Below are 11,930 nucleotides of genomic sequence, written 5' to 3'. Positions count from 1 at the left end.
AATTACCATTTTTTGAAAATTATGTTCTTCAGATGGTGTCCTCCTGTACGAATACATTCGTGAAGTCTGCTGTTGAGATTCCTCATTGTCTGCTGCAACATCTCAGCTGAGACACTGTCAATTGCATCCTGAATTCTCCATTTTAACTCATCCAGGGTTCTAGGTTGAGTCATGTAGACTTTGCTCTTGAGGTAGCCACACAAGAAAAAATCACAAATGGATTGCCATTGTGTCAATAACTGTCAATGCCGATCATTACATGGAGATGTTACAAACTTTCGTTACACCTGCATTGAACAACTTTCCAAACATTCAAGAAGCCTGGTTTCAACAGGATGGAGCGATGTTACACACTGCACAGCAGTCAATGGCATATGTGTGAATTGTGTGGCAGCTGTGTGATGTCACAATTCGGTAACATTCCCTGGCCCCCTTGATTGCCAGATTTATCCATTCATGATTTTTTTTCTTGTGGGGCTACCTAAAGAGCAAAGTCTACACAACCAAGTTAAACAGACAATTCGAGGTGCAGTTCACACAGTATCCCAGCTGAGCTGTTGCATCGGTCTATGAGGAATCTCAACAACAGATTTCACGAATGTATTCATACAGGAGGACACCATCTAAAGGATGAAATTTTAAAAAAATGATAAATACCATCAAAGTTTCATAAATGGCAAAGTTATAAAGTTTCAATTACTACGAATGCAATTTCTTTCCTTCATCACTTCTAGTTTTATTGGATTTTGGAAATGTTCCTGTTTTTCTGTGTCACCCTGTACAAATAGTAGATTTCTTTTTTCCGGTGTGTATACTGTAACTGACGTACTGAAACAAACATTTACTGTGACAAGAGCACAAAGCTAGGTATTTTGAGGTACTATAGATAAGTTGAGAACTTGATTTAATATACAATAAATAATACTTTTATTTCACATTGTTTTCCCATGTCATCCAATACACATATTACTTACTCTATACGTAATCACATAAATATTAGTAAATTTATACATGAGTGTCAGTTTAAACACTCCCATTATCTTTATGAACCTGCTTAATTTTTTGTATTGTATGTAATAATGTATAATTTAATATTCCACATGTCTTCAGCATATAGGTTTAAATGGCAGATAAATATTTTTTTTGAAAGGATTTGTAGTGTCATGTATTCCATTTGCTCAATGTAAAGCTAACACATACAAGCACACAACTTGATGGAAAATTGTTTTCAAGTTTGTGAGAATTACATTTACATTCAGCATAATCTACACAACATACAGCAAATAAATACATTATTAACAAATATTTTGTCAGGGATTGTTGCTGACTAATTTATTAATTAGAAATACTCTAGTCATAGTATTTTATTTCCCCACTTCATTGCAACATGATCCTGACCTACAACTCAATTCTCAGGAACTCCATTGATTTTTTGGTATTACATATGCTTCAGTTCATCACCTTCATTTTACTGTGAAATGTGTCTTCTGCATCAAGAAAAACTTCCACATTTGCACTTCACACCTTAAATAACAAAACATTTTAATGTGTAAGTGCTAATGCAGAAGTTTTTCACCGGTGCAAAAGATGAACATGTCAAGGGCAAATGATGGTGATTGTCATTTTTTGACATTACATCTCTGCAGTTTATGTACTATGTATTCCTTGAGAATGGAGTGCATTGGGCTAAAACAGAAGAATAATATTTTGTGAATGAAAACTGCATTTTATTAACAGAATGTTTCTGTCTTAAATAAATACAAAAATAAATAAAGAAATGATACAGGAATGGCATACTGTGAGATGATTATCACAACTTTCTGATCAAACAGAAAAGTTAGGCATCTGGTTAAAGAGTTCCAGATTTTATCAAGAGAAATGATTTGTTAAATAGCTATCTTTGTACACTGGATGTTACATTAGACAATTTTTAACTGTAGATATGGTGGCTGTAACAAATTCATGCCAATGGTATATGCAGATACTGGCATTTATGTAGTTGTGTTCATAATGAACATATTATAAAAGTGTGAAATGGTGAGCTTATTAATAAGTACATTAGAAGATAATATACAAATGTTTGTATCATCATACATACTTGCATATGAGAATAGGTACTGTATAAGGAAATGCTGTTCACAACGTGTACAAGAGAGCAACTGCATTCATTTGTCGGCATACAAAAATTGTGCATTTGTACTGTATTCCTTCTCTCTTCTGTTATATTTCTGACAAGGGTCATTCCACACATTTGGCTGTCACCATCAACACCTTCCTCAAAGGACGGAAGTCATCTTTACAAGACACTCGAGAGTGATCAGAAGGGTGCAGTGGTGACCCCAGCATCATGTTTCCCTGCCTGTAGATAACTAAATGACTGACAGCACACCTGCAGACAGTGGACACTAGTGGTGCCTCCAGAGCAGAGTGAACAGGGCAGTCAGCAGCGTCTGAAAAGATGTGGTTGGGGCCCGAGGGGCCACCGCAGGGGGAAGATTCCCCACGTTGAAGAGCACTGCCCTGTCTCCCAGAGGCTGTACCGGCCGGAAATTGTGCGTCAGCAGGCCGTCTTCGGACTTCATCTTACGGAACACATCCACCTGTGACAGACATCTCAATCAGAACCTTGCTTTACATCCAAGTAGGTTGTGGCAACTTGGCATAAAAGAATCCGAGAAAAGGAGTCATATAATTCCACAGTATTTGTCTTTTCCCATGAACTGTGACCCTGTTGCAATGGGGTGGCTTGTGTGTCTCAACAGCATAATTAACTCTGCCACATGTGCAACCAGATTGGTGAGGTATCTGTGTTTAGGTCAGACTAACTTAGGGTTCTTAAACAGGGGTAGCAACCTTTTTAGTATTTGCAGAGGCAACAGTCTGAATGACTGGCTGATTTAGCCCTCTTAACTTTAACGAAAATATTTTTACTTTTTTGGTGTTGTGGCACAACTGAAATCAAGAGCAAAAACATGGACGTGGTCCTGTTGCATATGGCATGCCCTTATCTACTTTCAAACTGGTTTACTCATCCAGCTATTGGGGGCCTACAGTTTAATGTGGAGTCCAAAATATGCAGGAATCTAGCATTTTTTACATTAATAAACAATGCTAGAGGTGAAAAAAGTAATGAATGCCAGAAAAAAACCTAGATTGCTACTCACCACAAAGATGACAGATTGAGTTGCAGACATGCACAATGAAAAGACCTTTACATGTTTAACTTTTGGCCAAAGCTTTCTTCATCTACATCTACATCTACATCTACATGATTACTCTGCAATTCACATTTAAGTGCTTGGCAGAGGGTTCATCAAACCACAATCATACTAGAACTTCCTGGCAGATTAAAACTGTGTGCCGGGCCGAGACTCGAACTCGGGACCTTTGCCTTTCGCTGGCAAGTGCTCTACCAACTGAGCTACCCAAGCACGATTCATGCCCCATCCTCACAGCTTTACTTCTGCCAGTACCTTGTCTCCTACCTTCCAAACTTTACAGAAGCTCTTCTGCAAACCTTGCAGAACTAGCACTCCTGAAAGAAAGGATATTGCGGAGACATGGCTTAGCCACAGCCTGGAGGATGTTTCCAGAATGAGATTTTCACTCTGCAGCGGAGTGCGCGCTGATATGAAACTTCCTGGCAGATTAAAACTGTGTGCCAGACCGAGACTCGAACTCGGGACCTTTTGCCTTTGCGGACAAGTGCTCTGGCAACTGAGCTACCCAAGCATGATTCACACCCCGTCATCACAGCTTTACTTCTGCAGTTGGTAGAGCACTTGCCCACGTAAGGCAAAGGTCCCGAGTTCGAGTCTCAGTCCAGCACACAGTTTTAATCCACCAGGGAGTTTCATATCAGCGCACACTCCGCTGCAGAGTGAAAATCTCATTCTGGCACAATCATACTATCTCCCTACCATTCCACTCCCGAACAGTGCACGGGAAAAACGAACACCTAAACCTTTCTGTTCGAGCTCTGATTTCTCTTATTTTATTTTGATGATCATTCCTACCTATGTAGGTTCGGCTCAAAAAAATATTTTCGTATTTGGAAGAGAAAGTTGATGACTGAAATTTCGTAAATAGATCTCACCGCGACAAAAAACGTCTTTGCTTTAATGACTTCCATCCCAACTTGCGTATCATATCTGCCACACTCTCTCCCCTATTACGTGATAAAAAAAAATGAGCTGCCCTTTTTTGCACCCTTTCGATTTCCTCCGTCAAACCCACCTGGTAAGGATCTCACACCGCACGGCAATATTCTAACAGAGGACGAACGAGTGTAGTGTAAGCTGTCGCTTTAGTGGACTTGTTGCATCTTCTAAGTGTCCTGCCAATGAAACGCAACCTTTGGCTCGCCTTGCCCACAATATTATCTATGTGGTCTTTCCAACTGAAGTTGTTCGTAATTTTTACACCCAGGTACTTAGTTGAGTTGACAGCCTTGAGAATTGTACTATTTATCGAGTAATTGAATTCCAACGGATTTGTTTTGGAACTCATGTGGATCACCTCACATTTTTCATTATTTAGCGTCAACTGTCACCTGCCACACCATACAGCAATCTTTTCTAAATCGCTTTGCAACTGATACTGGTCTTCGGATGACCTTACTAGATGGTAAATTACAGCATCATCTGCGAACAACCTAAGAGAACTGCTCAGATTGTCACCCAGGTCATTTATATAGATCAGGAACACCAGAGGTCCCAGGACGCTTCCCTGGAGAACACCTGATATCACTTCAGTTTTACTCGATGATTTGTCGTCTGTTACTACGAACTGCAACGTTCCTGACAGGAAATCACGAATTCAGAAACAAAAACAAACACACAACACTCAAGCAAGCACACCGTGTACACACACATTACCACCATCTCCAGCAGCTCAAACCAAAAGGGAAATGGAGCCATGCTGACTCCAGTGCCATGGCCAGCTGTGTTTGGGTTTGAGATGAGTATCGACAGTGTGAACAGCCCGATTGAAGTGGTCCCACAGATTCTTGATTGGGATTAAATCTGGAGTGTTTGGTGGCCAGGGAAGTATGGCAAACTCAACTTGGTGTTCTTTGAACTGCACACTTACACTGTAAGCTGTGTGACACATTGCACTGTCCTGCTGATAGATGCCTTCATTGTGAGGAAAGATAAATTACATGTAGGGATGGACCTGGTCCCCAGTGATAGATGCGTAGCAGTGCTGATCCATTGGGCCTTTCACGATGACATGATCACCCAGGGAATGCCACAAGAACATTCTCCAGACCATAACACTTCCTCCTTGTGTGCTTTCAGATGTTTCACGCCAATGGCCATTTATCCAATGGAGCGTGAAATTTATCCAATGGAGCATAAAATGTTATTCATCTGAAAAGACTACCTGTCATCACTCAGTGGACATCGATTTGTCATACTGATATGCAAACTCAGGCCTTTGTTGCTGATGAACAGCAGTCAGCATGGGTGAATGAATGAGGTGCTTGCTACAGAGACCCATACGCAACAATGTTCACTCACTGTCATAGAGGTGACACTATTGGTTTGCCTGTACACATTCCTCTGCAGCTATTGTTCATCCCTGCTGTCTGTAGTCTGTGATGCACCAAATTTGCCTCGATGCCAGTTTTGGATAGCACAATTTTGCCATGCATGCTATGTTTCAACTACAGTGGCACATGAACATTTTGCAGACTGCTGTTTCAGAAATGCTTCCACCCTTGGTCTGAAAGCCAAGATAATGCCCTCTTGGATGACAGGTAAATTGCACTGTTTCTGAATTACAACTACTGCACAGTTTCTTGTGTCCTCTGATGCATTTTATATATCCTCCACAGCAAGTGCTGCCATCTGTCGTATGTCAGTGTTCATTATACATTGCCGTCGAACACAGTCAGTGGTCACATTAATGTGACTGGACCGTGCATAAGTTACTGTCAGTTTGATCTAATTTTTGATTTTTGCGAACTTAAGATGGATCTATTTGATGGTTTAGTGATGAGAGCAATTATGAACTTCAGTTTCCCATGGCTTCCACACTTTGGCATTGGTGGGGACTGGGATCAGTTCTCCCCGCAAGTCTGGCCTGAGAGTGCAGCCTTTCAAGCCCTCCAGAACATTGATGTTGATATATTTCAGAGCCACTGATAATTATGTCATTGAGAACTCTACAATCAACATCATCATTATCTCATTCCACACCAGCAGCAAGTACCTGGATTTAACATTGGCATGAATATGCCAGGGGACTAATTATTTTGCCTGGTGAGCTATGTCTCACAAAACACACACACACAACCAAGAAAAAAACTGTATCTAAAGCATCTGGTGCCATCTACAGATTGGTGGCCACGCCTGGGTTACCTGTCTGTGGGAGAGCAGGGTAGGCGTCTTGAACTCTATCCAGGTGACGACCTCGGAGCAAGGCGGCGTGGTGAGTGATCCATTGTATGTGAAGTAAAGCTCTCGGTTATCGGGCAGCAAGTCGCCCAGGAACAGGGCCCTCCTCAGTGACACCTTGGAGCCCGGTGCCTCCACCTGTGGGATGGCCTCTGCCAGCTCTGCGTACACCGGGTTGTCATCTCCAAACACCTGCATCAGTAAATAGCATGTCTCAATAACAGTAATGCAAAATTACATGTGTAATTGCAATGAAAAATGTGGAAGGTGTGGACAGGTGTGAATATTGTTGCACTGTTGTGGTTGCACTATATGTACGTGTATTATGTATAGAGAAATGGAGTAAGTGATAGAAGCCGACTTTGGGTAAGATCTGTTAGGATTCCAGAGAAATGTAGGAACAACGAGGGAAAATTTACCCTGTGACTTGTCATAGAAGATAGTTGAAAGGCATACTCACATTTACAGGATCTGTAGATTTGGAAAAAGCTTTTAATGATATCAACTGTGGTACTCTCTTTGAATTTTTGAAGGTAGCAGAGATGAAACACACATAGCATAATGTCATCCACATCTTGTATGAAAGCTTAACTGCAGTTACCCAAGTTGAAAGACATGAAACTGAAGCAGTGCACTGTGGACCATCTTTAAATGTCACAGTAGCAGAATGGGAATGATGTTTGAGCTTGTGACATTCCCAGCCACATACAACACATATTTGATTTGTGCCAAAGTATGTCTGGCAAACACCACAAGTGATGAAATGTCCATCTTATCTTTGTGCTCAGTTGTGTTGCAGGACTTCATTTCAGACAGAATGAACGAGAAACATGTTCTGGCACCTTCCCGGAGCTTTTTTTTTCCTCCTTCATTGCAATAATTTGGCACTGAAGATTTAAAATAGTATACATGTTTTCACCAGAGATTTAAAAAAATTCAGTGAGTAGAAGACAAATGGCATTTGAAGCTTGACTAAATATCTTAACTCTGTGTCTCATGTGACATTGTGTTTTGTTTTTCCTAACACTTGTGGAAGCCAGTATAGTATGTGACACTGATGGGACAGGAATATCTTCACAGTCATTCATCAGTGAATGCTTTATTAATTTATACTGGACTCACATTTACCGAGCAGCTACAATTTTCCAAAAATCGAAACTTGTGATTTTGTATGGTGGGGAGGGGACAGGTGTTGTAAGGTGCAGATTTGTAGTCCGGTAGAAATTATGCATTGCTTTGTAATCCAGACTTGGTTTGTATTATGACAACTCATTAATGTAAGGAAACACAGTTTAAGTTATTATTTTGTAAAGAATACAAACAAGCATCACAACTTGTAGTCTACTTAAGACCCCAAAAGACAATGAAGTAGTTGATGGTGAGACACATACCTGCATCACAAGAAAGAGTGACAACTGCATCTTCTGTCGGAATTGTAGAGCAGGAAAATCTGTGGGGTGAACACTAAGATGTGGAGAATAGAATTTCAGTCAGCAATATACACCTCTCAGGTACGTGACTTTCCGGTACTTACTTATGAAAAGTTCTGCCTTTAATGAATTTTGATTTGCAACTGCTACAGTGAATGAACAAAGAGTAAAAACAGGAGAAATAAGTGTAACAACATTAACATTTCAATATTTGAGCTAAATGTAAGAAACAGCATTATTCCAAGAGTTGTGACATTTCCTGTTCAATATTGTTGAAATGTTGAATACTGAATGTTCACTCCATACACATTCCTGCTCTGTAATGTGAGGCAGCCCTAATAAAAAAACACCTCTATAAACACCATCATTTATGAGTGGACTGGCATTTTGAACAACACAAAAATTGGCTGAATGACACATTCAGTGGTAAATGAGCACAGTTGTGAGCGATGTTTTTTGTAGAATGCTAGTTCTTTTCGTATGGAATCACTGTTTATTTTACCCAACTTAGTTTGCAAGAAGGATGCAGTATGGATGAAATTTATAAATGATTATAATCAGCTTTCTCCCAAAATTGAAAATTACCAAGTAACTTGCTATTGTATGTCACAAGTTTCATTTTGTAAGAAAAAGAGGGCCATATTAGTAGGTGAGATGACAGAATAAGATTAAACTGACAGTGGGGTAATATTAAAATTTAATGCAGTACACTGCAGGAGTTGCTGCTTGACCTGCTCTGTTATAGGGATAAATAAATGTGTACTTGGAGCACTGGATGACTCCCCTAAAACAGTAATGTTTGCTGGTGACACAAGTCTGCTGATAAAAGGTCCAAACAGGTCCATAGCAGATACAGACAGGAGAATAATGGTACAGGCTTGCAACTGGTTCACAACCTGCAGCTTACTCTTACAAAATCTCACATTATACAATTTCAAACATTATAAAGTACTTTGGTAGACCAGAAGTAGTGTTCACTGGGCAGAGACTCTATGAGACTCCATATGCGAAGTTGCTGGGCATCCAGAATGATAACAAACTGAGGTGTCACCAGCATGTGGACAGGTTAGTGCTGCCTGTTCTGCAAGCAGATATCTCCCCCACTGTGCTGACCTGCAAGCAGGGTTGCTTGGCATACTTTCACACAATGTGACCATGTAGACTTTCCCGACATATTAGTATATCGGATTCTTGTCAGGTTTCCAGCCAGATCAAACTGTCACCTGAGCACAATATTTCAGCAGTCCACCTGGCCACCATCATCAAGTGCAAAAGGCTTCGCTGCTCTCCCCGATAACTGATGATTCCACTCTTTTTTTTTCTTTATAGTGATTTTATTCCCTGGCCCCAGCCCCATATGGGCAGGGGAGGGCTATCAGCGGCTCAGCGGCACAATCCACCACTCTTCAGCCGAGTGACATGACAACTAAAACAAGAATAAACTGTTTCATATAAGGTGATAAAAAAGGGGGACATAAAACAGAGTAAGGGGACATAATGAAGGTAAAAATACACTGACATGGAGACGTTCACTGGGGGCAATTAAAAAAGTCGACATAAAGTTAAAAAAACACAGTTGGCGATTTTTAAAACACAAAGAAGATACTGAAGGCACACACACAGGTTAAAAGTCGGCCACAGTATTAAAAACACTCCAGAACAACACACTTTAAACCCTCTTTGAGCATACACGATGAAGAATAAAACTGCCAAGTAGGACCTGCCCAGGGAGAGGCTGGAGAGGATGGAAAAGGAGGGGAGAGCAAGGTGCAGCAGGGGAGGCAGTGGGATGAAAAGAGTAGGGACGTCAGCGGGTACACCAAGAGGCAGGAGACTGGTGGGGCAGGTGACGAAGAGGGAAGACAAGGCACAGGGGAGTGCACAGACACTGAAGGGGAGCACAAGAGAGGGAGCGGGAGTAGGAGGGGAAAGCCACTCAGGAGAAGGGAGTGAGAGTAGAGGGAGCCCTGTGGAGGAGACAGGAGGAAGATGGGGTTAGAGTTGGTAGGAAGGGTAGAGGGTGAAGCTCATCATCCGGGAGGGGTGGTTGGTGGAAGTTGCGTTGGGAAAGGAGGTGGAGGGTGTGGAGATGGAGAGAGGGTGGGGCACAACGGTAAAGGTGCGGCAATGGGCTGGGTATGGAGAGAATGGGAGATACCAGAGGGTGAGGGGGATCAATGCAGCAGACAATATATAGTGTGCAGATGTGTTCAAGGAAAAGGAGAAGGTGGGGGAACGGGATGAGGTCGTAGAGGATGCGCGTGGGGAATGGAAGGCGGATGTGGAAGGTGAGGCAGAGTGCATGGCGTTCGAGGATTTGGAGGGATTTATAGGACCTAGGAGGGGCGGAAATTCCAGCCACGCTGCCATAACAGAGGATGGGGCAGATCAAGGATTTGTAGGTGAGAAGGATGGTGGAAGGATGCGGACCCCATGTCCGGCCAGACAGGAGTTTCAGGAGGCAGAGGCAGGTGTGAGCTTTGTGTTGGATGGTAAGGAGATGGGGAGTCCAGGTGAGGTGGCGGTCAAGGATGAGGCCAAGATGTTTTAAGGTAGGAGTGAGGTGGATAGGATGGCCATAAATGGTGAGGTAGAAATCATGGAGACAGATGGAGAGGGTAGTGCGGTCTATGATGATTACCTGTATCTTGGAGGGGTTGATACAGAGGAACCACTGGTTGCACCAAGCGGTGAATTGGTCAAGGTGGGTTTGGAGGGTACGTTGGGACCGTTGAAGGGTAGGATAAAGGGCTAGGAAGGCGGTGTCAGCAGAAAACTGGAGGAGATGAACAGGTGGGGGAGGTTTGGGCATATCAGCAGTGTACAGGAGATAGAAGAGAAGGGAAAGGATGGAGCCTTGGGGCATGCTAGCAGAGGGATAGAAAGTATGGGAGTTGGAATTGTGGATAGTCACATAGGAGCAACGAGGGGAGAAGAAGGAAGCAACGAGATGGACGAAGTTGATGGGGAGCGCATAAGTCTGGAGCTTAAAGAGGAGCCCGGGATGCCAGACACAGTCATAGGCGTTCTGGAGGTCAAGGGAAACAAAGATAGTGGAGTGACGGGAGTTAAGTTGGAGTGAACGAATATTGGTAAGGTTAAAGAGCTGGTCGTCGGCGGAGAAGGAAGGCCGGGAGCCACATTGGGTAAGGGGAAGAAGGTGGTGCTGGTTAAGGTGGTGGTGATTACGGTGAGAGAGGATGGTCTTGAAGACCTTACTGAACACGGAGGTGAGGTAGATGGGATGATAGGAAGAGGTATCACAGGACGGTTTGTTGGGTTTAGGGAACAGCAGGACACGGGAAGTCTACCAGAGGTTGGGGGTAAAATACTGTGGAGAGGAGGACATTGTACAGGGTAGCAAGGACAGCCAGGAAGGATTGGGGGGGGGGGGGGTTCCTTCAGGTGGCAGTAGGTGACACCATCGTGACCAGGGGCGGTGTTGCATTTGGAGCGGAGCACGATTGTGATGTCGGGTGCGGTAATGGGAGTGTTGATGTCTGAGGGGGCTAACCGATCCAAGTACTGGAAGCTAGCGGCAAGTGGTGGGACGGAGATGTCAGTGCGGTCAAGGACGGTGGGGAAGAGGGAGTAATCAAAATGGGGATCGTCAGGAATGGAGAAGACCTCGGAGAGGTGGGAAGCAAACTGGTTAGCCTTACTGAGGTCGTCAGGAAAGGGTCGATCGTCATGGAGGATAGGGTAATGTGGGGTGGGATGGCTACCAGTAAGGCGATGGGAGGCTGACCAGTACTTGGAGGGGTTGACAGGGAGGGTGGAGTTGAGGCGTGTGCATATCTGGCGCCAGTCCCGGCGTTTCTTTGCTGTAAGGAGGTTCCGTGTTTGTCGCTGTAATTGCCGATGTCACTCGCAAATGACTGCACCTTTGCATGCATCGGAAATACAACAGTGCATGCGCTAGATACAGTGCGCACGCGCTCAATCGTTCCTGCTGCCAACTGGCGCAAAAGGAGTTGCAGCGCCTCTGGTGGTGTATACTGTTGAAAACGATATATCGCTGTAAGTGATTATTCATTGCCGGCCGATTCAGGTGCCGTTGTTTCTTCATTTCTGATAAAACAGGAGTCCAATTTTTACT

General features: G+C 43.2%; 1 protein-coding gene across 1 annotated transcript in view; it reads right to left on the bottom strand.

Annotated features, from left to right (window-relative positions):
• Positions 1–910: 910 nt before the first annotated feature.
• LOC124552531 (carbonic anhydrase 2-like) overlaps positions 911–11,930 on the bottom strand; it is a 208,014-nt gene continuing 196,994 nt past the window's right edge. The window contains exons 6-7 of the mRNA XM_047126845.1: positions 6,366–6,593; positions 911–2,600 (exon numbers count right to left, since the gene is read on the bottom strand). Coding sequence (XP_046982801.1) covers positions 2,406–2,600; positions 6,366–6,593 — 423 coding nt within the window. The 3' untranslated portion in view covers positions 911–2,405. The remainder of the gene's footprint in view (positions 2,601–6,365; positions 6,594–11,930) is intronic.

The sequence above is a fragment of the Schistocerca americana genome, chromosome 10, assembly GCF_021461395.2.
Source record: "Schistocerca americana isolate TAMUIC-IGC-003095 chromosome 10, iqSchAmer2.1, whole genome shotgun sequence".
In the NCBI taxonomy this organism is placed as follows: domain Eukaryota; kingdom Metazoa; phylum Arthropoda; class Insecta; order Orthoptera; family Acrididae; genus Schistocerca; species Schistocerca americana.
This window is presented reverse-complemented; position numbering and strand designations above follow the sequence as displayed.